The 26,934-nt window shown below is 35.9% G+C and overlaps 1 protein-coding gene across 1 annotated transcript; it reads left to right on the forward strand.

Moving 5' to 3' along the window:
* Positions 1-26,171, forward strand: LOC145688558 (uncharacterized). Its single transcript, XM_081762952.1, has 4 exons — positions 1-218; positions 19,439-19,517; positions 24,555-24,671; positions 25,996-26,171. The coding sequence occupies exons 1-4, from the start codon at positions 167-169 to the stop codon at positions 26,147-26,149; spliced, it is 402 nt and encodes a 133-aa protein (XP_081619078.1). The 5' UTR covers positions 1-166; the 3' UTR covers positions 26,150-26,171.
* Positions 26,172-26,934: the final 763 nt, after the last annotated feature.

Below are 26,934 nucleotides of genomic sequence, written 5' to 3' on the forward strand. Positions count from 1 at the left end.
ACTGTAAGTTTTTTGCCATAGGTCATTAGCGGGGCGGAGAGAAGTAGAGTGAGGATTCAGCAGGGGAAATTCCTTGGGTTTCCTCCTAAAGAGTGTCGAGAGGATGTATATCCAACATTTCCTGTTATTCACGCTGCAGTAAATAAATAAATTCAAAGATCATTGGATGGTGTGTTGCACTATGTCTTCGTTGGTGATATGGATCATTAGTTCCACAGGTAAGAATTGACTTTATTCCATTATTTTAATAAATTAGTTCGTAATGTTAGAATAGCTACTTACTGCCAATCAGTCTGGCAAATCTAGTTAGTGGTTTCTCCAATCACAGCTCAAGGCCGTTTTCCAGCTGTAAGGTGAAAAGGATGTGCAGAAAACAAATGACTATCTGCATTTGGCGCGTGTATATCAACACAACAAGCATCAGTGCTACTGACTCATTCCCATAGTTTTCGATTACAAATCAATTCCAAACTTTAAAACAATCTCTTTTATACAGAATTTTAAGATATGGTCCTTTATTTCATGCCATTTTTAATTAAATTCGTTTCTGCTTATTTATTTTCTAATAACTCCGTTCTTTGACCTTTTATTAAAAGATAAAAGCACTTTCCTCTTTAAAAAAAAAAAAAAAAGTGAGTTTTAGCACATAATGCATTTCCTTTAGCTAGCGACAAGCAGACAAAGTAGACATTCGGAGAATTAAAAAGACTATTAGCATGTGCCTCCAACTATTTCAGATGTCAATTTCTAATAAACCCATTGACAAAAGCTTATCATAAAATATTACGACCATTAGGCCTAACGATTTGTTTCCCCCGAGCCTTCGGTTCACTCAGTGGTATACGCAGAAGTTCGTCAAGGGGGAGGGGTTAAGTTTTCAAGTTCATATAATTTAGGTCTTTGTATACATATCTTATTAACATAGTAAATGCATATTTTTCCATAATATCTTGCTCAGGGTGGGAGTTAAAAGTCTGAAACATTACCTTGCGCACGTCACTGTACACAATATTTTAAAATCACGCTTAATTAAAAGCTCTAAATTGTTTAACTTTTTGTTTGTTTGTTTGCCCACCAACCATCACTGTATTTATGTAATTATTCCAGGACTTCATTATACAGAGCCTTGTGTTGATTTCAATCTTTGTGTAACAAGCAATAACGCAGGTAGCTATATCTATTAATTTGGCTATTTAATATTATGAATCATCATGACGCATAGACTGATTGACAGATACGTTTCCTGTTTATTATTAGGATTAACGATGCCAGCAGAGCATCTTCTAATAGAAATAGGACTATTTAAAAACTCCAAAAAAGAATAAAATGCCCCTAAGTACTGTATAATTCAAAAAAATTACTAAAACTAGCTGAAATGGCTGTTGTTCGCACGGGTAAAATAATTTATGAATTTTTCTTGCCAGCAAGGGCCCCGATCCTGGGGGGCAGGGGCCCGGGCCCTCCCAAAGCTCATGTAGGCCCCTTCATTGTATTTGTGAATATACAATATTTGGCTTAATTTGAGTGCAATTTGTTTTAAAAATCCTCATATATATGCCGTCTGCATCTGAATGCCCCCAAATTTACAGAGAAATTGTCGTCACTGCTTGCCAGATTTCTGAAACTCTAAACTGGGGCATTGTTAATGTCAATATATATTTTTAAAAAATTCTCGTGGTAAATTCTCAACAAGACACTGCACAATGAAAATTCATAGTGCACAGTTTTCAAAATTTTAACTATATATAAAACTACATGAGGTGACATAAATTAAAGGGGTACTTCCGGTTGACGTGCAAAGTTGAAATGTGGCATGATTGTAGCTTTCCAAGACTAACCGACAGGAAAATTGCCAAAAGTGACATTTTTAATTTTTAGGGGGTCTAAAGGAGGGATGAAGAATTTCCCCAATTATTTAAATGGGCCTTTTCTGGACCTATAATCTCATGTTTTAGGTACTTGGAATTGGAATAAAAACTTGAAATTCGGTATGCTTATACACCTTGTCTCAAAAAGGTTGAGCGCATTCTTTATTGGTGTTTTGAGAGCTCCTCCGTGGCTAAGCGGTTAGCGTACGCGCCTTTGGCGTGGGAGACCCGGGTTCGATTCCCGGCGGGAGCTCATGTGGTTCGGATTCCACATTAATCAGTAGGTCCACGTCTCATATAGCCTCGCTGCTGAAAGGGACGCTAAACTAAAATCAACTCAACTTTATTGGTGTTTTGAGGCAAAAATTTTCTAAGTCCAGCTTCGGGTATCTTCGGGAAAAAGTAAGCCAGGTTCGAACCTCCAAGCCAGCCTTTGCAATCGGGAAAAAGTTTGCAGATGTGTTTTTCTTCTTTTAAATATAATAAGACTTGTTACCAAGTGTTTAAAAAAGCAACATTGATTGAAATACTTAATGATACAATATTTCGAAACCTTTTATTAATGTGAGCACATGCTTGTTTGTCATTTAGCTCTCTATACGTAATGGAGCATTTAAATACGTTAAAGAATCTTTCCATATGTAAAAGAATGCTCAAAGTTAAGAAATAGAACATAATTATCGCCTGAGTACTAAAATAAAAGTCAAAGTAGAACAGAAACAGCGTTTGTAATGGATATGAATGTCATAATCATCTTGAGATCTGTTATACATCGCTAGAAGCTTAGTTCTAAAAGTCCTTGTGTTAGCTCATTGGTAAGCTGTCGGATTTCAAATCATAAGGTTGTGAGTTCGAATCCCATCTGGGTCAACACTTTTTATAAAATTATATCTTCCGCAATGCATGAAAAATTATATAAAATAATTACATTAAAATACATAAGTTGTTTATATATAACATAATAATTGCAGAACATAGTAATTATTATGTTTAAAATATAACATCTGAGATAATTTTCACAGTAGGTCGTTATTATATATGAGAATGTTAAATACAAGTTAGGAAAATCGTTTAATAGCAATAAATAAGTTATGTAGTGTATTTATTTGCAGCTATTTGTCATACAGATTTAACTTCTCAATATTCTCATTACAGTATGTTATTTATATTCGTGAAATACAGTATATTCCTAGGGATATAGAAAGTGTATAAACAGAGTATCCAAAGTCGTATCCTGCTTCAAGACATAACTTTTCCCGATCCCCTTAACGTCACGGGAAGAAACACAAATTCTCTTTAGAACGGAATGTCGTTACTTAGAGTCTCATTCGAATACGTTGAATATGCTTTTGTGTATTCATCTCTCTCTCTCTCTCTCTCTCTTTCGCTTTGTTTATGTGTGTGTGTGTGTTGCGGAATATCCCAAGTTGAATACAACATTTGCAAAGTATATGAGCATCATTGTCATCGAATACCAGAAATTGAAAGTCGTGTTTCTTCAGGTTAGGTTTGCGTATTCATGTTAGCTCACTGGTAGAGTACGGACTTGCCACTGAAGAGGTCTTGAGTTCAAAGCCTACAGCTAATTATCATTCTTTTGTTAGTAGGATTGCACAGAAATCGGATACAAGGAGTGGTTTACTTCTAGAAATATTTTCAGAAGCGTTTAGGTAGCCCTGAAAAGGGCTGTTTTCGGGAGTTAAGGCGGGGACATTAATATTGTGTCCAAGACCCTTCTGAATTTATTACACGCTCCATTCTTCTGGGTATGGAATCTATTACATGGGTGACAAATCTATCTCCTTCCCCTACCTCCAGCCATGCTTCGGAAACAAGATGCCACAGGTCATCCTGAGTTCTTGGTGGATCTGCCTCGGGCCAACTTTCCCTTAGAGTACGCTTCACTCTGCTCACATATTTTCCATGAGATTGAGGTCTGCTCCACGAGGCGGCCAGTCGATTAAATCAATCTCAGGGTGCCCTGCGAACCATTCCTGAACCACACGGGAATTATGTATTGGCGACTGGTATTGCTGGAACTGAATTACACCATCAGGCTGAAATACTCGTACAGATGGCACCATGATATTACTGATAATGTCTAAGTACTGAGCATTGTCCAGATGTCCTTCAATTCTATAAAGCTGTCCTGCTCCGCGACTGGAAATCCAACCCCAACATAAAATAGATACATGGCCACTGCGATTGCAAGCAGCCACATATCCATGGTCATATCGGGTGCCTCTCGGACGATACACAAAACGGCGTCCTTCCTTTGATGTTGTGAATATGGATTCATCTGAGAAAACTACGTTTTCCCAATTGAGACCCACATTCGCCTGTGCAAACGCGAGACGGTAAATTTTGTGGTCGTCTGAGAGTTTTTCCTTCACGGCAGCAACACGGCCACGTAACCCAGCATGACGAAGCCTTCGCAGAGCTGTATGCTTACTACCAGGAAAGAGAGAAGCTTCCCTTATCTGTCTAGACGTCCTTAGTGGGTCTAACCGGGCTTCGTTTACTAATCTCGCATCTTGGGCTTCGGTTGACACATGCGGACGACCAGGAGATCGTAAATTACCAGTCTGACCTGTAGCACCATATTTCCGAATCCATTGCCTTCCTGTAGAGGCCGGGACACCTACTCGCCTGCTAGCTGCAGTTGCAGAATAACCTTCCAACTCACATAAAGTAATTACTGCTGTACGTCTATCCATAGTAACCAATGTTCTGAGCTGTGAGAAGAAAGCAATAGGTAAAAGCTAGTACCTGACGTGTGATTGGTTACTTGCACGACACGCCTATTGTGGGGAACAGCGTTGCCAGATCTAGCATAATGATGCTAGATCTAGCATAATTTGCATGTCTCTAGCACCTAGCATCTTGCTTTTAGCATCCTGCCCAAATCTAGCACAATTTCAGCAAGTTATCAAAAAGCCGTAAAACCTGGAGAAGTTGGTCGTGGGAAGAAAAAGAACGGCAGAAATGTATTCTCTTCCATTGATTCATACACTCGGTAAACCATACAGGCAGTCTTATTTTCCTAAGTAAGTTCGGAACGGCTTTGGGCTTTTTTTTTTGTGGCTCCACCCAGGGTTTTCTAATCCTTTAACTCCGAGGCATGGACGGAGCTATGGGGGCCATTCTCCCCCCAACTTTTTGACAACGTCACTATCTTTACTTCTGACTTCATGATCATATTTATTCCTGAAATGACAGCTCCGAGACCGACCAAAAATCTGCCTCCTCCCCCAGCAGACGATTCCCAACTCCGCTTATGCTGCGAAGTAATTTTCTTTCAAAATATGTAAACAAAAACTTTGCATTCATTTATACGATATATACGCCATTGAGTTTGGCAACGACTGCAGTAATTTAGTTGAGTTAAAATTTTGGTGCGTGAAGTATTGAGTTCTATCCATGCATTCTTGCTCTCTGTGTATTTTAAGTTACGTTATCGTATCTCAACTTTTTTTTTAACTCCTGAATTAGTAATTATGAGGATCTAGCATAATTTGACCGAATCTAGCATAAGTTCGATCAGGTTTTGGAATAATTCCGAGCTGTGAGTCTGGCAACGCTGGTGGCGAACGACTTGGTCAACGACTCGCGAAAGAAATCTGAAAATGGTGCGCCGTAATAATAATAATAAAAACAGTTTTTATAAAGGAATATTAATACATACGAAAAGCTGTTTAAAGAATGAATTGTTATACTGACTTTACACGTATAAAAACATATACCATATACCAAACAGATTGAGCGATATGATTATAGCTGTTTTGAGACGAACACTTTCGAAGTCCAACTTCGGGTGTCTTCGGAAAACAGTAAACTAAAGCTGCTGGTTCGAACCTCCAAAGCCAACCTTAGTAATCGGGAAAAGATGTACAGATATGTTTTTCCTTCTGTTAAATATAATAAGACATGTTGAAATGGTATTAAGTGTAGAAAAAAGTAACATTGATTGAAATACTTAATGATACAATATTTCGAGACTATGTATTCACACTCTCGTTACGTCATTGTGATTTCCATACGGAAAAGAGCATTTACGTATGAGCTCAGGTATATTTCAGAAGCAGCTTCCGAAAAGCGGTCATGTTAGCTCAGTGGTACACCACCGAGCGTTTAAATCGTGAGTTCGATACCCGTTCAGGTGAGATTCCTTTATGATATTCTACTTTCCTCAATGCATGAAAATTATGTAAAATAGTTACATTACAATTCATCAGTTGTATATATATTTTCATATCATCAGTTGTATATATGAGTTGAATATATATATTCATATCATCAGTTGTATATATCAGTTGAATATATATATTCATATCATTTCACGACATAAGTAATTCTTATCTTTAAAATATAACATCTGAGGTATTCACAGAACGTCGGTGTGTTATGTGTGAATATTGAATACAAATTTAAAAAATCGTGTAATAGCAATAAATAAGTTATGTAATATATTTATTTGCAGCTACTTTCATCGCAGATAACTTCTCAATATTCGCATTACAGCATTTAGGTAGAGCATATCGAAAATCGGATCGTGGTTCAAGACAAAAAACTAGCTAGCCCCAAACTGTCACGTAAGAAATTCACGAATCGCAAAAGTAAAGTGAAGAGATTGAGAGCGGTAATTCCTTAATCGCTCTCTCTCAACTCTCTCTTATCTGCATTTATACATATAAAAGTGTATGTATGTATGTTCCATCATAACTCATGTATGCCTAGAGCAGGGTTTCTCAACCTGGGAGTCGCGGCCCCTAGGGAATCGCGAAGATAGGCGGAAGAGATAAATATAGTTAGAATCTAATACCAGAAATTATTTTTAAATATTATTTTTAATTTTGTTCTGATAGGCATACTTTTATTTTTTATACACACTGTAAAGAACAATAAAAAATAAGTCTACTGAACATTTTCAAAGGGTGTAGAATTCGTGTTACTATTCGGTTCAAAGTCTCTTGTAGTCGCAAATTCTGTCGAGAAATTTGAAGCTTAAAATATACAAAACGATAATCATGCCTGTTGTTCTGTATGGTTGCGAAACATGGTCGCTTACTCTGAGGGAAGAACATAGACTGAAAGTATTTGAGAACAAGATCCTTAGACGAATATTCGGACCCAAGAGGAACGGGAATGGGGAATGGCGGAAACTTCATAACGAGGAACTACATAATTTATACGGTTACCCAACATTGTTAGGGTCGTCAAGTCTAGGAGGCTTAGGTGGGCAGGTCAGGTAGCTAGAATGGAAGAAAGTAGAAACGCTTTGACAGTCTTGACTGGAAGACCAAACGGAAAACGACCATTAGGAAGACCTAGGGGCAGATGGGAGGACAATATTAAGATGGATCTCGCTGAGATAAGAATACAAAGTAGAAACTGGATCCAATTGGCTAAGGATAGAAGTCAGTGTAGAGCTTTTGTGAACGCGGCATTGAACCTCCGGGTTCCATAGGCCATAGAGTTAGTTAGTTAGTAGAGTTGTTTAAAAATGAATTTAAATCAAAGAGGTATGATATAAAACTAATGAGAACTGTATATAGAAATACTAGAAAAATACACATGAAACAAAACCTGCACATTGAAATAAAATTAAAATTAAAACCTAATGAGATACCTAAGCATGGTGTAATTTCACTAGTGCAGCAATGCCCGGTTCAATCTTCATGACGAATATTATCAAGCCATTTTCAACTGATAAGCGATTTCTTATCTTTGTTTTAATGTTTACCATAAAAAAACACTTTCGCACAAGTACGATATAGCAAATGGAATTATTACTTTTGAAAGCAGCAATCACCAGACCAGGATATTCTTCTCTCCTCATCAGGCAGAACTTGTCCAAGTCTTCGTTACAGAAAACCAGTTGCCAGGGACGTACGCAAGGGGGGGACCTGGGGGTCCGGACCCCCCCGAAATTTCGACTTTTTTAAAATTTAACCTAATTTTAGGGGCAATTTTAGGAATTTTAATATAAAATACCTTCATATTTAGTTTGGATCCCCCCCGAAATAAATTCCTGGGTACGCTACTGCCAGTTGCAAAGACTTGTCGCATGATCATTCTATTATTTGGTCAAGAAGTTGTGGGCTTAGATCGGATACGTTAATGGCTTCTTCAATGAAGGAGTTTAACATCCATCTTGAACCAGCACCTTCGTCGTTGGGAATATAGATATTACAGTTACTGTATCCACTGTCAGTGCCGGGCGCCGAAAAGAGGGGCCACACATTTCGGAGGAAGTGTGTTACTCAAGTTAGGAAAGTGCATGTGCACATGTGTAAAATAGAAGGAAAAACGTAATAAAATGTGCTCAAAATTAAGGAAAGGTAGGGTTCATTTTGAAAATGTTATTGAGCTTCGTGCCAACCATGGTGGCGCTTCGTAGCTAGTCTGTCGACGTCACTCATATATACGGTGACATCGTACTATACTCTCGCCCCGGGCAATGATTTTCCATGGCACTGTTCACTATAAACAAAAAAAAATGGATTCTACTATTATAGAAATAGGTATGTTAAAAATCCCACACAAGCTTATTATAAAAAAAATTATAAAGGGGTCGCTGGCAAGAGCGTGTGATAAAAGGGGATCGTGATAGGAATTAGATTGAGAACCACTGGCCTAGAGTAATTTTAACCACATTTCTTATTTTCAAAAAGAGTGCTGTCGGGTTACCTATGGTGAATGGGAGGAAGATACATATAAAAGATTGCTAGAAAATGATCGATATTAGATTCATAGTTTTCGGGGTCGCTTAGATAAATAGTGAGACTTTCAATTTCCCTTAACTCCGATTAAGCTCTCATTAGTAGGGATGGGCACGAACGACTTTTCTTTGAAACTCGACTCGACTCGAAACAGACATCTTTGAGGTCTACTCTTGGACTCGGCGCGAAAAATATCTTCCAACTCGACTCGGATTAGAGTCAAGTCGAACCACAACGAGCCAAATCCTGTGTGTAGTCCTACCTAGACAATACATAGACAATAATTATTCTATCATCAATTATACTACTGTTACTACAAATAATAATAATAATAATAATAATAATAATAATAATAATAATAATAATAATTAATAATAATAATTATTATTATTATTATTATTATTATTATTATTATTATTATTATTATTATTATTATTATTATTATTATTATTATTATTATTATTATTATTATGACAACACCGTGTACAAACATGAACGATAGATGGTTAGTAAAGGAATACTAAAAGCTAGTTGACTGCCGACGTCGGTAGTCATGAAGTCTACAAGGCAAGGACATCGTTCATTACCCTAAGCTGTAAGCGTCGGTGGACTACAGATGGTCAACTATTAACCTCTCGCCAGAAATTGGTGGCCCCGCAGCGACGATCCATGATGGCCCAAGTTCCATTTTGAAAACTTTACTACCAGCGGCAGAGACGCGATGAAACGCCAACGAACCACAAAATTACTCTCCCAAAATATGTTAAAATGCCTATGTGTGTGATTTGTTTATATTTAGGTGAAACAAAAAAACACAAAACAAATACCCCGGGGTGGACGCGAACTATCAATATTACGATTACTAGGCACGTGTTCTTCTGACTTCCCTACGGAAACGATCATAAAAAGCTTGGTTGTTGAAGGATAAATCATTGACGTCTTAATTTAGCCAATCAGACAAACCCCTACATCTCGAGTTCTAGGAGGTCATACCGTGAACCGTTTCAGATTTATTGCTTTCTGGTGGAGTACTATCCATGCGCAAAATTTGAGCATAATAGCCGACATGCATCTTCGGTGCCTCTTATCTTTAGTACAATTTTAACCAGAGATGGTGTGGGTCAATGAAAATTTGATCCACGACCCACCATGACCCACTATGACCCACCACCCAAATGATCCATTGGCCCACTCTGACCCATCAACCATCGTGATCCACTCTGACCCACCACCAACTATGAACCACTCTGAACCATTGCGACCAACTCCGACCCACCAAAACCCATCGACATCAACTCTGACCGATGACCCACGTCCTCCACTCCATTGACTAAAGAGATTACACTTGTAATAAAACAAGACTGTGAAATTATCACTTATCGGAGTTTGAATTTCTACCGTCATTGGCTCAAGCACCTCTTTGTTACAATACTGGTGGGTCTGACCTTTACGATATATAATGGCAAAGTGTTTCTCATCTTCCGAATTAAAATGAATTTAAATTTATCATATGTAGTTATTTCTTTGTTGCCTTACAGACACATTTCAGTAGAAAATAGGGTGAAATTTAAAAGTTTCGAATCAAGGAAAAGTAGACCAACGTAAAAAAAAAAAAAAAAAAAAAAAAGAGAGAGAGAGAGAGAAACTAATTTTCTATATAATTAAGCATGCCGTACTAATTGAAAATGCCCATGTAATTAAGTTTAGAATACAAATTTTATGGCCATTTTTCTCTAACTTTATGGCTTGATTGCCTTATGCTCGGAACGCTCCATATATTAAACACCAGCTTCAGCAATTATAAATAGAAAGCAGTGGGTATAAAATTCAAAAAGAACTTTAGTTTGCATTACTCAATTTTTTTCTCAACTAATATCAATCGTTTTCGATTATTTTTACAAATCAACCCACTACCAATTTCCAATATATAGAAAATGCACCCCCGTCCCCCCGCTCATAAAAGACAATTTTAAAAAATGCCAGGGCATATTCTCTTTATTTTTAATAAAGAGTTATATGCTGAATTTCAGCTCTCAGTTGAACGGCTTGTGAGATACTAAATTTTTCGCAAAAATTCGGACTTCTACTCCCCCTAAGGATATGTATTATAATGAAAGTGACACGCGTATGATAACTTCCCAGTTGGGATTGGAGCCTGATTATATACCAAACGTCAATTCATTTGACTTTGCAATTTGACCGTGATGATTACGCAGACATAGTTACTTTCAATTTTTTATGATACATATCCTTATTTCATATGTTACAGATGATTCAAAAATATTTTTTCAAGCAGTTAGCTCCTCTAGAATCTCACAGGTTGCATCCCAAAATCCAACTCCTACTATCCTATGACAATCCAAAAGTGACTGAACTTTTTTTATTAGGAACAAATGACAAAAGAAAAATGGAGATCTTGAAAGTAAAATGTAGAAAAGCTCGGTGCCCCCAATAACTCCATATTTCTCCGCCCCTTCATTCCGAACTTAAAAATAAAACTTAATTCGAATATGGTTAATTAGTGAATTTATTACAGTTAAATTCCACTCACTACATGCTACAGCTACAACTATGTAAGAAAAAATAACAACTGTGAAACATGTTCTGAATTACTATTACATTTCTTACGCTATTATTAAACATATTAGCAGTGTGCGAATTGAAAAGTTTTCCCAGGGGGGGATGAATTTCACCCATATGCGCACCGTCCTCCCCCCCATATATATATATATATATATATATATATATATATATATATGTTTACTAACAGGTGCAAAACACTTGAGATGTGAGATGTTTCATAAATTTTCACTCCGCAAAGTAAGAATTGTTCCCTTTTTCTATCTTCATGTACATTTAAAAATACTCCAGAGGGGGAAAAAGTTATCCCTGCCAGGGATAAAATTTTTCTTCTCCAGGTGGGGAAAGATTTTTGTCAGGGGGGCAAATCCCTGGCATCCCCCCCGCCAATTCGCACCCTGCATATTAGAATAGTAAAAGAGGATTGTTCGTGAAATAGTATATTTGCTCATGATTTTTAACTTTTTCATACGGAAAAAATTAAAATATTATTCAAGTTTTAAAATTTGCACTCTGCAAATATGTTGCCCTCTAGGCAATGGGACTAATGTGGACTAATGGGAAATGCTGCACTGTTAGCGGCGCTGAAAACTTACGATTCGATTCTAATATCGGTTGATTTCGATATCTTTATGTCGCTACGTAACCACCCTGGGTGCTAATGGGAGCTTAATTGGACTTGAATTGAAAGTAGAGCTATTCACCTAAGCGACCACGAAACTATGGATTCAATAATAATATCGACCCGTTTCTAGCATTTTTGATATGTATCCCGACAGTACTCTTTTTCCAGACTGTAAGAAATATAGTTAAAATTGCTCTAGATATATCAGAATTATGTTGAAACACACACATAAATCCACTTTTATATTCTGTATAAATAGAGAGAGAGAGCGAGCGAGCGAGAGAGGGCGACTCAAGGCATCACCACTTCCACATTGCAAAAGCATATATCAGGAATTGAATTGAAAATCTATGTAAAGACTTTCTGCTGTGGCATGCTTCATAAGGACAATTCCAGTCTGCTCACGTGACCTTTGGGGTTCATGAATTTTTTTACGAGCGTTCCGACTTTGGATTCTCTGTTTATACCATCTGTTTATGCATCGAATAACTTTTCAAGAACAAAAATGACATTCTATATTATGAATGTTGATAATTACTCTCTATATGACAAATAGCTGCAAATAAATACACTACATGATTTATTTATTGCTATTGAACGAGTTTCTTAACTTGTATTTACATCCTCATATATAATACCGACCTACTGTGAAAATTATCTCAGATGTTATATTTTAAACATAATAATTACTATGTTCTGCAATTATTATGTTATATATAAACAACTTATGTATTTTAATGTAATTATTTTATATAATTTTTCATGCATTGCGGAAAATATAATTTTAAAAAAAGTATTGACCCAGATGTGATTCGAACTCACAACCTTATGATTTGAAATCCGACAGCTTACCAATGAGCTAACACAAGGACTTTTAGAACTAAGCTTCTAGCGATGTATAACGGATCTCAAGATAATTATGACATTCATATCCACTACAAACGCTGTTTCTGTTCTACTTTGACTTTTATTTTAGTACTCAGGCGATAATTATGTTCTATTTCTTAACTTTGAGCATTCTTTTACATATGGAAAGATTCTTTAACGTATTTAAATGTTCCATTACGTATAGAAAGCTAAATGACAAACAAGCATGTGCTCACATTAATAAAATGTTTCGAAATATTGTATCATTAAGTATTTCAATCAATGTTGCTTTTTTAAACACTTGGTAACAAGTCTTATTATATTTAAAAGAAGAAAAACACATCTGCAAACTTTTTCCCAATTGCAAAGGCTGGCTTGGAGGTTCGAACCTGGCTTACTTTTTCCCGAAGATACCCGAAGCTGGACTTAGAAAATTTTTGCCTCAAAACACCAATAAAGAATGCGCTCAACCTTTTTGAGACAAGGTGTACGTTTTTGTTAGCGTTAACTAAGTAAATCGCTAAAAATAAAAACTTCCAAATGGGGAACTAAAAAATCTTTCCCATGTTATTTATATGGGACATCTTTTATACCCCAAAATGTTTAGGCACTTCTGGCAGGATTAGAATGATTAAATTTAGCATGGTTGTAGCCAATCAGGACTAACCTACAGAATAAGTGCCAAAAGTGAATATTTTTAGTTTTTAAGGGGTCTGAAGGGGGATGAAGAAATTCCAATGTTATTTAAATAGGCGTTTTCTTGGAATACAAAATCTTATCTTTTGAATAGTTGAAATAGGGGGGGGGGATGAAATTTGATAGAATTGTGGATTTTAAGAGGTGCGAGGCCATAGGCCGAGTAAACGTGAGTGTCAGGGGGCGAAGCCCCAGCTGTACCAAATTCAGGAAATATAATTAAAGAGCAAATGCACAAAATTCACTCTTGATCCAAAGGCTGATACCTAGGAGATGCGAGGCCGTAGGCCGAGCATACGTGGGGGTCTGGGTGCGGAGCCCCCAGCTAGCCAAAGGCTAGTTCTAATATAAGATTTATTCTTACACACCATTCAGAATTCAAACAATTTACACTGCATAAATATTAGTATGCGTAATGACACTATGTTGATTTTAGTACTAAATAATAATAATAATAATAATAATAATAATAATAATAATAATAATAATAATAATAATAATAATAATAATAATAATAATAATAATGTAGAAATCAGTATGAGGCATTTTAGTCTCAAAATTTGTTGTTCCGAAGTGCAAGTTCAATTTCTCTTAGTAAGACTTGGAGATGCTGAAATATATACATATAAAAATTATATAAAAAACAATTTTTAGCGAGACATAATTTAACAACTAACTAGTTTAACATAAGCAAAACGAGGAGGAAAGGAAGAACTACTACACATTATTCAGACTTACACATTATTTTCACTTGAATGAACCTTTCTCAAAAAGCACTTATTGTTCATTATTTTATTAAAGAATTCACTGCAAATCATTGCAAAATTCATTTTGCAGAACTTAGTTCTCTCAGTGTTGACTCTTCTATTCAACTTCTCTATGGAAAAAGCGCTATATAGAAGTTGTTAAATAACTTTGCGACTAATTTCTCCGTCTGACCGGAACTAGACACGAAACTGGCCGGGACTACCCCTCAAAACCGGGACTGTCCCGATCAAATCGGGACGTCTGGCAAGCCTATTTATGAAAAATGTTCCAACCCACTTCCCCCTTAAGATACGCACTTCAATGAAACTGTAATAATGAGAACCTATAAAATACTCTACTTTTGGTATACATTTTCCAGTGGTGCCCACCCCCCCTTATGTCTATGACGCACCCCCCCAATTTTCTATCCGTAGGTGTTCTTCCATGAAAAAATCTTCTTTTCGATTAATTTTACCCCCCATCAAACATATTTATATAGATTTTTATCCCCCCCAAATATTTCAATGACGCAGTTTGCGTCATAGCCCCCCGTTGTGGGCACCCCTGCATTTTCAAATACCCTACCCTCATAGAACATGAACTTTAATCGAAGTGGTATGATAAAAGCTCAGCTTGAGGTTGATACTATGTTCCAAAAGTTGTTTCAAACGGGTCAATCCCGAAAACTATGTGTTTGACACGATTCTCGTCATTTTGGGTATTTTATTTTTCACCTTTTCTCACCCAGGATGCCGATGGAGGCTGAATATGGGCTTAAATGGCATCAGAAATGCCAGTATTCATGTCAGTAACACTGAAAATTATGCACTCTACAATCGGTCCCTTTCGATTAATTTTACACGTCATTCTCTTACCACTCCCGCCCCATGAGGCGTCTTACATTCTCCGTGTCAGAAAACGAAGAACTAAGTAGAATAAATAACGATAGCTAAGCTCTTGTCAATTCACAGGGTATGTGGTACGTTCTGTTCTTGCCTAAACTTGGTCTTAAATATCACCAGCAATGTCACTACTCAGCTTAGCGAACCGCAAAGTATGGATTCAACACTAATCTCGATAATTTTGAACATTTTATTTTCCACCCCTTCTCTCCCTCCATGGCGATGAGGGCTGAATTTTGACTTAAACGACATCAGGGGTGTTACAATTGATCCCATCGATAGGGAAAGCTGTAAATTTGATATTAGTACCGGTGGTTTTAGATTATTTTTACCCATCATTCCTTTCCACCCCAATCCCTAGGAGTGCTAGGAGTGTCTTACCTTCACTGATGGCTGAACTTTGGTTTAAACTACGTATTTATCTCAGCGACCCTGAAAACTACAAATTCGACATTAGTATCGGTCATTTTAGATTATTTTTAAATGTCACCCTTTTCCTCCCCCTTGGAGTGTGGCAGATGAACTAAAGTGTCATCAGTTGTGTCACTATTCATATCAGCAACTCCAAAAGAGATTAATCCTACAGTAATTTCGCTCTTTTCGATTATTTTTACGTCATTACCTTTCCTCTAGGGGATCCTAGGAATGTTTTATGCCAATGGAGGCTGAACTTGGACTTGAGTGGTATTGAGAGTGTTACTATTCATCTCAGTGACACCGAAATCTATAAATTCGACATTGATATTGGTCGTTTTCTATTATTTTTACATTTCGTTCCTGTTAGGTGCTAGGGGTATTATACTCCTAAACTATCTTTTTTGCAGACTGTAAGTAATGTGAGTACGAAGCTTGGTTCAAATTTTTCTAGGTCTTTCATAGTTACGCTGAAACATAGAGTAAGTTCCCGATAAATACGTGAATATAAGTGTAAAGTTGAATATATACCCCTATAAGTTATACCCGAAAAAAATAACAAAATTACAAATGAATTTCTGTAAGAAATCCTTATTATAAAGCCAAGACACCTCATTCTGTTAGTCACGCTCCTAATAGTTGACAATCAAGCTATTACTTGTCTCTAATTGCGCTGCCTTCTGCAGACACTAAAATATGTTGCTAGCCTGCAGGAATTTGCAGACGATCCGAAGGTTTGAGCGGACTACTAATTATTAAAAAAAAAAAAAAAAAGTATTCTTCTTATCTAATGTTACCATGAACACTGTTTCCTTTCGCAACTTGGAGTACCATTGGGGTTATATGGTTAATGTAGTCATCTTTGGCGCGGCTGGTTGGAGTTCATCGTTGAGATCTCACTTTAAGGTGTAGGTCCACGTCTCATCTTCGTTGCTGAAAGGGACTCTAAACTCTAATCAACCAACAACTTACGCAACAGGCTAGCAAATCAAGATCGAAGACAGCGGCAATCTGTAACTATCGTTTCAAGATTTTTACTTCTTTATTGTTAATAGAAATCTTAGTGAGAAATGAATTTACTGAGGAATTCATTTTCCTTTTACCAACATAACAACTACTTGCTGTGATTTAGGAGTGTAATCACCCCACATAAGGGCAATCAAAAATTTGTCAACTATAGTTTATTTATTTATTTATTGCTAGAAAAAAAGTCAGCAAACACATTTAATGTAAGCTCATAAGCTCTATGCACATTGACAGAAAATGATGGAAAATAAGAGCCTTAATTGGCATGATTTGACATCATAAATAAAACCACTGAGTGCTTAGAAGAGTATCAAATCTATAGTTAATAATTAGGAACTCGAATTTGTCAGCTTGTCAAGAATTTGTAACTTTCATGGAGAATATCCTAGTTCCTTAGTAACAGCTCTGCTGTGATTAAAAGGCATGAAGTCAGAATACTTGGTCCCGAAGATCACCAAGCTTTCTCAAGTGTAATTATAGCGGACATTTTTATTGTGATTGGTATATTTTTCTTTACGTCCGTGAGATTAAAAAAAAAAAAAAAACATGGTATAACTATCAAAGAAAGATTATACCTTAAGCTCACTGTGTCAACCAGAATGACATAAATTAGAATGAAGTTAAACTCTACAACTACACCATAACGATTAGTAGGTCTACTGTATATAACAAATTCTGAATTCTGGCATGACAAACACGGCTAAAGAAAAGTAAAGATCTGCAATATGAGTATATTTGAACTCATTTTCCTCCATTTTCAAATAAAATTTAATAATATACTTAATTAAATAGCTCATTCTTACTTTAGGAAACACATTCAATCTTCAATCAAGTCCCTTTGTCTGTAAAAAGTAACGGACGTACCGGGTGCTAACAAATGTTTTTCACACAGTCTTAACCGCAGTCTTATCACATGATCATTAAAAAATCATATATAATAATTTTCTTTAAGTAAGAGTAAAGATTTATCAATCTTACTGAAATATTTGGGTTGCGAGCGGAGCGAGCAAGAATTTTTTTTAATTTTTATTTTTTACATCTATTTCTTTGCAAATCGGCAACCATATTTATTTAATAAGGCGCCAATACTTTTTCGGAGCGACGCATGTTTACTCATTTCCAATACTTTTCCTTTCTTCTTGCTCGTTCAGCGCCCTCTTGCTATCAGCTACCGCTCCACTTCCCTCTCCGTAGCTACGGCTCTGGTTTTCGTCGAGAAATTCCAACTTATTATCTTTAAAAGCGGGAATTCCCAGTCCAAATCATACATCATTTAACTCAATATTTACGTTTTGAAGCTTCATTAAACTATCAAAATAAGAATTCCACTTTGTACGACTAGATATTGTGGGAGATATGCCAGCAATATCTTTGAAAACTTCGCATGATTTCGGGGCTTTCGACTGCAAGTTCCGCAACAGCAAGCAATCTACAATGGTGCCGCCACGTAATGTTTATAACTGTGAGTTTCTAGTATACTGTGTGCAGGTTTGTAAACTGCGTAATATTTTATTGCCAAGATCAGACCTATTTTGTATTTTGCATATTATGAAAAATAACAAAATACACTACAAAACCTATTTCAAATATAAAATACAAAATAGTTTTAAAAAGGTATTTAAAATATAGAATACAAAATGGTATTTTGTATTTTAAATAGGTATTTAAAATAGGTCCCAACACTGTTGGTTAGTAGCCTTTGCTTGGCAAATCAATAAGCAGAATAAATTGATTGGAAATTTTCTGTTTCGAATATACCATTTTACTACCTAATAACAATAATTTATTTCTTCTAATGTTCTCCTGCCTACCTGAACACATTCTTAACTTTTTCTTTAAATGCTACTATCCTCTATTTTACCACAGATTTATATTGGAATGTTTTATAGGTAGAGTCAATAATGGACCGAGATTTAGCTCTTCACCTATTTTATTATAAAATAGTTCTTTTGTGTTTTACAAAAGTTCTTATAACAAAGTCTCTATTATGACCAAGGTTGAAGGTTATATTGTTTCGTACGGGGAACTCTTTCGCTTCATAGCAGCCTCCAGGGTTGTCCAAGGATGCGGTTCTAGGACACCTCAGCTCATAGCAGCCTTCTTGAAGTACGGTAATGTTTAAGGTATACTCCTTCGGTTCATAGCAACCTCCAGGATATGGTTGTAGTTAGGAGAGCTCCTTCGCTTCAGAGTAGCCTCCAGGGCTATTAGGATGGGTTGCGATCAGTGGTCGACTGATGCTTGCTTCCTCCGTGGGTCCTCTTTTATATGTCCTCTTTGGGTGTCTCGTCTTCTTTCGGTTCCTTTCATGTGGCTCGTGTCCTCCTTCATTGTCTGCTTATTTGTAAATATTATCACGTGTCGCTTATGAGCATGTGCTTGTGTTATACAATATTCTCGTTCTCTAATTCTGTATTTCTCCAATATGTATTTACTTCCTCTAATACTCTATTTTCAGTTTTTATCTTTGATTTATGTGTAAAAATTTTAAAAATAATTTTAGCTCACCCAAATATTGGTAATTTTGTACACTTTTATAGTTTATACGTTCAAATTTTAGTTGACTCTCTCAAATTTTAACGTGTCCACTGAAATTTTGATACGAGTGCGTGCATTGTACATGAAAATTATGACAATTTAATTGTTTAAATGTCAGTTTCTTACAAATTTTAACTAGTAAACTTAAATTTTAGTAAATGGTATATTTTTTTCATCCAAACTTTGTTATTTTGTTGTGTTGTTACTGTTTCCAGTATGTCACTTAAACCAAGCCAAAATTTTTGCAGCAGAAAACCATTCTTGTGCTGTGACTATGAAACTTTATGTTTTATTTATTTATCTATCGCATATAGAAAATCATCTGCTCGAAAATCATAAAATTTTTGTTTTATTTCTTACCATTTTCGAAATATGAAATTCTAAGGATAAAAATTTTGCTAAATAGGGTTCCATTATAGTTTATCTATTGATTATTTAACTTTTTTTTTTCAGTTATAGCTTCTGTCCTAGAAGCTAAAGTATTTGCCGATATCTCACATAGAATTCGACGTCAGGGAATAGCGAGATGCAAGTAAGTTTAGAAATTTTTAGGTATATCTCCTCATTAATTCATGTGTGATATTGTGTATTTAATTTCGGTACAAGTATTTTATTTACCTTTACTACCTTTGGGCCTCTTTTTACCATAGATACAATTTAGAACTACTGATAATATACAAACCAGAATACCGTATAATGATGTTCATACAGCTCTGTTTTAACACAGGCCAGTTATTCCAACATGACCATCACTTTAAGGTGCCATTTCAGCACCAAGGATCAGGTGTTATGGTTAACACAGGCCCGGTGTACCGGTTTTGCACAGACTGATTTGCAGTGTTGAAAAGCTAGGTGAATGAACAAAGGAATACGAAAACACCAAACACTGCTATGGTGTTCTTTTAGTATATACGCTGTGCTGTTAGTAATACCTCATGGTGAACACAAGTCATTAAGTTGATAATATTGATAACAGTATTGTTTATCAGTGATAAGGCTTGCCTTTCATTTGCTAAGAAAATGATTTAGCAAAGTTAACATAGTCACTTCGAAATCCTGTGTATCCGATTGATAAAATTCGAAATCCTGTGTATCTTATTGATAAAGTAATACTGTAATATTGCTTGGCACAGATGTCACAAATTTAGTATATAGTTTATATGAAGAAATTAACTTAATATGTTTCTAATCTACAAAATGATGTTACTAAGAGCATAAAGAAAAGAAATTGTTTTTTTTAAACAATAACAGTAATTGCCCACACTCTGCTTGAGTCGAATGTAATACGGATGTTCACATCAAGTAATGGAAAACGTTTTCAAAGACTAGTTTGGTTCAAGAATGGAGTCATGAAACAACCATATGTTTCGTTTTACCTACATATTCTATCACCTCCAATACTTTAGCTGATTTTGTGTTTGTCGATGAATATTTCGTAATACATAAAAACTGTACATTACGTAAAGAAAACGAAAATTTCTACCTTAATGAGAATTCAAACCTACGTCTGTGATATTACAAGCATTATGCCTTAAACTCCTCCACTATCCTGTTCACCTATCAGCAGTTCACATAAACCGTGTATTAGACAGTTCTTTTACTTTGTCGTGGGAAATAATTTGATAATACGAATAATTCCTCTAGTTGCTATCAATACTTTGATTGAATGTGAAATGTATTCATACACAATGAATAGTTTCATAATTAGTAAACAATGCTTTCGTGTTTTAATTGATGTTCCTTTGTTTTCTATTTTTATTTCCTTTCTTTTTTCCAAATATATTTATTTTTGTTTTTTCGAATTTACCGTATGACTTCAGAACATCGAATGTTCATCATCACAGGAACAGAGTATCTAGTGAAATGTATTCTACTTAAAAGCTATTCACTTTGGAATGATTATACTTCATCCCCTCCTATATGCAGTATATTCTTGCGTTACTCTTCTGTCACTTTCTCCGAAGAGGAAAGCGAAAGGTCTTTTCCCTACGAACCCCAAACTAACACTTCAGACGTCTTGACTCGCCTCATACAGTTCTTATGGCAGGATCGTGGTTTTCGGAACACTAAACACAGTGAGAGTGCGAACACTAAACAATCGATTGCTGAATATTGATCAACCATTCTGCGTTACGTTCACACGATTACTCCTGATATCTGTTTATTGCCAAGGAACGTTTTCCGTGGTGTCGGGAGAGACTGTAGTGGCAAGGTGAACGTAGGTGGTGGGTGGTATTCAACTATGAGAGTAGTTTCTATCTTAGACGCAGTGATGGTTCTGTGCACGTATGCAAACCTGCAAGTAAAAGTGAAAATCCAGCATGTTCCCATTCGTCATATAGGACCACACTTAACTTTCTAGTATTTTGTATGAGAGGAGAGAATAAGCTACATATCCCGCTCACCTCTGGTTTTCATTCAGGGGAGTATGACTAGTACCTTGTGCATTGACTTCGTACTTCGACCTTACCTGGTCACTTTCTGAGATTGCATTTTCCATAGTTTGTTTGTTTAAGTATCTTCCAGCAGCATATCGCGCGTCCCCATACAGATGGGTGAACCCAGTGTAGTCTGTTCGATATACGCCTTCTACTCTATCCTGCTAGGCCTTACCTAAGTCTCATCGAACAGGTGTGAGGTATTGTGGAATGAATCCTGACCACCAGCCGGCTCCGACAACAATGATCTCCGACGCATATCCTAAACATTTGACCAGCTATGAGTCCGAAAAGACATAATCGCTCGGGGTAGTTACATGTTATATTAAGATAAGTAGGTCTACTGTATGTTTAGTAACATATTCAGGATGTACCATGGATGATGTATTGGGAATAGTACTATCTACCATGGCCTTCTAGTGTATTAACTTTGGACCAGACTCGTGAATTCCTATTCTTCTTCCTAAATACATTTATACCAGTGTAGTTTATAGTCTTCGTATATTTTACTTCATTGCTTGCAGAATTAAATGTTTCTCTCTAAGAAGTCCCTATAAGGCTATATGAAATATTTCTCTTTAAGACAATTCTCGTCATTGGATTAAAAGTTCCTAATATTTATTTTTCCTTCTTCTCTACATTGTTAATAAACGTAATAGGTATATTACTTTTACATTCTTTATTTCGATACATGTTCATGAACTTGTCCCTTAGTATCGCAATTTCTTGCCACTCTCGTTTACTTTGTTTTCTTTTTTAATGCCTAAAATACAGTTTCTTTTCGCCATACATCTCAAAGTATCCTTTCCAACTACCTCAAGCTGCCTTTTCCGCTTGTTAAAAAGTATTTTCCATCTTTAGGTTTCATATTAGCGTGCTAGTTTCCCTTTGTTACCTTTCTTTTCCATTTAATCTACTTCCATATGCATTATTCAATTTCTCTATACTTTAAAGTTCGCCCTGTCATCTTCATATTAATTATATATTTCCGTGTCTTTTTCGACTTCCCTTTTTAATTTGCAGTTTAAATTTCTGTACAATATTGTACATTCTGCACTGCAACTTTGTTCCCATACTTTTCTTTCCCCAGATTTCCAAAGTCTCTTCTATAACATTATTTCTTAGCTGTGCTAACTTTGTGTTGTTATACATTTACTCCTAAAGTTTGAAATGCTTAGCTAGTAGTTCCTATGTCTATTTCTTCTCAACTTTCTTTAATTTTTCTTCAAAATTTCAAACGAATCTTTTTTTTTAACTTTCCCATCTGTAAACGTTCCAGTACCTAACTTGTCTCCTATTTCCTTCCTGGCTATATTTTTCAGTGGGACTCAACTTCAGTCAGCACAAGAAGGTGATCTGAAAATCTTGCGGTTTTTTTTTCCCTCACCATTAACCATCACAATTGTCTACCATACTAGTAGATCACTTGGTACAAATTTTGAACTTTCCATACACAAAGGTCATGTCTTGATAGCAATTATTCTTTAATATTATAAATTAATTCTAGGCTTATCCTCCCTTGTTTTACTTCTATCATACCACAGCATTCAGAAGACAAGTTTCATATAAGTAGAAACACAATGTAGGCCTAATAATACTACTTCATAACAGATATAACACTCACTTGTTCTTCCTATTTCTGTACTTCTTCCACACAAGTACTTTCAGCGTTCATCCATTTCCCGCTCTACACAAAATATTGTGAAGATATGTGCATTTGGACACATAATGAAGCATTTTATTTCGGACTTTGGGACATTTTATTTTAAAATTCTGTGCAGTAAAAAGCATCATCGTTTATTTAAAGTTGAATCACTTTTTTTTCTAAGTTCACTTAATTTTCTTACTAGGAAGTTTTCTTGCTGTTTGTTAATTCCTTCAACACATGTAATTTCTTGATCAACAAAAACGACAGATTGTTTCTCTGTCAGCATTCCTATCATCACCTCACCTTTGGTTAATCTATGAGCACGCACTTTTCATCGAGACTGAAGATATAGTCAACGACCCAGGATATTAACCCGGAAGGGACATCGAACAAAACCACTGAGAGACTTTTGGAAGAGGTCGTATGAGAGACGTGTCAACATGTAGGAGCACGGGCTACAATTCCGAGTTACGAGAAGGTTATCTTGCTCTAATCTAAAGAGCACCTTGTCTTAGCAAACGTTATAGGATAGCTATTAACTACCATGGACATTTCGTTAAAGAGCGATTTCGATATTGATTAAATTTACTGTTTTCGCAACGCTAGTTTTCCTGCCCGGGTTTCACAGACCCTTAACACACGACTACCTGTACGCCCAGTAGACCAGAGAGAAGGATGGATGGACATCAATCCACTGGAAGGATCGTCTAGGAGGAAACACAAGTAAGTGCGAGTAGATTAACCAATCTTAAAAGTTACTCCTTTCTCGCCCTTTCAAACCCCTTCGACATCACAATCTGTTTCTTTTGTACATGCTCAATTTTATTTGTACACAACCCAGGTCAGATCCTGTACTTTATGCTCTACCAAATTCAATGTTTACAAAACCCTGGGCGCAACTTGTAAGTTCTGACATCCCCAATTACACTATTAATTAGCACGTTATCTGGGCTTTCAAACTGACAAGGGGCGACTGCACAATATTGTGCCACCTGCCCCCACACCACCACCACCCGGGACTTGCATACTGTAATGAAATTATAAGACTTGAGTTGGAAAAAAAAGTTCTTTTATCATATTGTAAAAAATATATATATAAAAAAAGGTTTCATTCTTAGTTAAATAACCAATATTATTTTGTTAGAACTAGAAATTATATATAACACTTATCGTGGACTAATGAGGCTGTCCGGCAGTCACGTAGCGTGAAGAGTAATTAGAAGAACAAACAAAGCTGTTATGGAGAACCTCAGGGTCTAAATGAGGGAAGTTATTGCTTATAAAAAGGTAAGGGAGAGATCCAAAAATCATCCAGACATTATACAGAAATCAACTAGTAACTCATCTAGTGTTCATTTAAGTGTTAATCCAATGATAGCTGGGCAACATGGGTAGACAATTACTATTGTTACAGTAAGTTGTATTTTTCATTTTTGTATATCAACGACTGTCATTTGTATAGGCTATTCGAATTTTATTACAGGATATCAGAGTTCCAGTGTGCTTCAGGCGATTGTATTCCTCTTTCGAGAGCCTGTGACGGACGACCAGATTGTGCAGACAAATCTGATGAAAGTTACGGAACATGCAAAGAAAATAGGTAAGTTACAAGAGGAAAAAAATATTTAATATTAATTTAAAAGCAAGACCAATCTACTAAGTCAAAAATATCTAAGACAAAATTAATCTTTCAGACAGAAAAAGAAATAGTTTTGATGGTGCAATCCCTTGGTTTCATTCCCCTTTGGATAATTGTACTGTCAAGTAAAAAGCATTAATGTGATACGGTGTAGTTAAGTGTCAGGAAAGTATGTTCGATACTTGACCGCATGAACTTGCAAAATAGACAACATACATCGTGTATGTCGATTTTTGTTTTCCATTTTACTAGTTTTTCTTTTGTCATTCACTTTCATTTTATAGTGCGTTTACTTATGCATTGGTCAGTAAGCTTTCGTGAAGAGCGATCTGGATTGGTCTTTCGTAATGTTTTAAGAATTAGTAGCGAAAACAAACAAAAAAAATTATTCTATTTTTTCCTTCAATGCCTATTCTGAACTTTTATTACTCTTTTCCATTAATATGGATAATCACTTTTTAAATAATTATCTTTCTTAGATTTAGTGTTTCTGTGTAGTTGAATGGTTACTGCCCATGTGATCCCAATTCGAAGAGGCACACATAATTTTGTGAGTTCAACGAGTATGGTGAGGTAATTGGGATCTTCTTGTATTAAGAGTGATCCTAGCAGTACTGGCAGTAGGCTCAACAGTGGGAAATGATAGGCTAACCAAGCAGTAATGTAGGCATTATGTTGTATATAATAGGCCGCTTTGCTGGAGCACTTGTAAATAACTCAATTGCCAACGTAGCACGAACGAAACAAGTAAAATTGCCTTTGGGAATGCGAGCTCGAAACCGTTGGATAAATGACGGCAAGTCGTTGGTTGACCAACACACACTTTAAGTTGGTTCAATGAATTTATCGTTTTTTTTTCTTCTTTCTTTCTTTCTTAATTATCAATGCCAACCACGCTAACCTTTAGCGTATGTAGGGTCTTCGCAGTTTGTTGCTAAGATTTGGTTAAAAACCTATACATATATATTGATGCTGGAAACCGATGCATTCAGCATACATTACGCCATGAACATGCACTATCTTGCTTGCTATAACCCTTTAAAAGTTGAAGCAGAAGAGAATGCTTTTGTTTAATTTTATACTTTTATGTATACACGTATATAATATGTCTGAAAGTGGGTATGTGAAACATGACACATTCACTGTAGCAAAATTATTAATACATTAACAAAATAATATGTATATAATATACAAGATAATTTATATATAATATATATTAACAAAATTATTAATATACTGCATATTATTAATTTAACTATAGTGAACTTTCCTTTTAAATTTCCAGTTGCCCGGATTACTTGTTTCAATGTGGGTATGGAGCTTGTATAGATCGTAGTGCAACATGCGATGGCAAACAAGATTGTCTGGATAACTCTGATGAACTCCTTCCTGATTGCCAAGGAGTAGCCTGCCCAGAATGCCAGGCAGGTTGCAGGTAAAGAATGACGACGTCCATTACTGTGCTCACAATCATAATTTATGAAAAAAGAAAAACGCATCAATGAAGTGAATTTGATCATTTAGTGATAGTATTCTCCCCCCCCCCTCCGAAAAAAGGAAGAAAGAGTCTTCACATACCAAAAAAAATGGTATTCATTAAAAAGAAAAACATCTTTCAAGTTTTGCATACAATATTGAAATATTGTATAAGATATTGAAATATTGTATAAGATCAAAGGCCTGCATATCTTCCTCTCCGCTGCAGCGGCGTTTGACCGCAGTCTGAACTCGTACAGCATACACGCTCTTATGACACCCTGTGGAGGTCCCATGTTCGCTCTATCCTTACGCAAGTTCACAGTGTAACTGAACTGCCACAACCAGGTAGTATATGTTGATTATACCCACACCAACAACTGACCTTGGCCTTATCTCCATTCGCATTCAACTCATAGTGTGAGGGCTAATGGAACACAGACCACAAAAAGCGGTGAAACTTCTTTGGTGATATATATATATATATATATATATATATATATATATATATATATATATATATATATATATGGGAGGGGTGTATAAATACATACAATTTTAAAATAAACAAAACATTGACACAAAACGTAGGGCTAATTATTGGAAAATCATTGAAATTATTTTTTCTGTTCCTAAGTAATGATTATACAAATGTGAAAAAGGAAGGGCTATGATAAAAGAGTCAAAACTTATAGTTATTGGTGTTTGTAAAAAGTCCATGATAAAAGGCTGCTACTCCTTGGGAAAA

This window comes from Thermobia domestica, chromosome 1 (genome assembly GCF_964235325.1).
Source record: "Thermobia domestica chromosome 1, izTheDome1.hap1.1, whole genome shotgun sequence".
NCBI lineage: Eukaryota > Metazoa > Arthropoda > Insecta > Zygentoma > Lepismatidae > Thermobia > Thermobia domestica.

What these genes read in the sequence shown, in the direction of transcription:
- LOC145688558 (XM_081762952.1), top strand. Translation starts at nt 167, where the DNA reads ATGGTGTGTTGCACTATGTCTTCGTTGGTGATATGGATCATTAGTTCC. An exon ending in CAGGGAATAGCGAGATGCAA is followed by an intron (nt 19,518 to 24,554) that starts GTAAGTTTAGAA and finishes ATTTTATTACAG; the next exon opens with GATATCAGAGTTCCAGTGTG. An exon ending in GGAACATGCAAAGAAAATAG is followed by an intron (nt 24,672 to 25,995) that starts GTAAGTTACAAG and finishes TTAAATTTCCAG; the next exon opens with TTGCCCGGATTACTTGTTTC.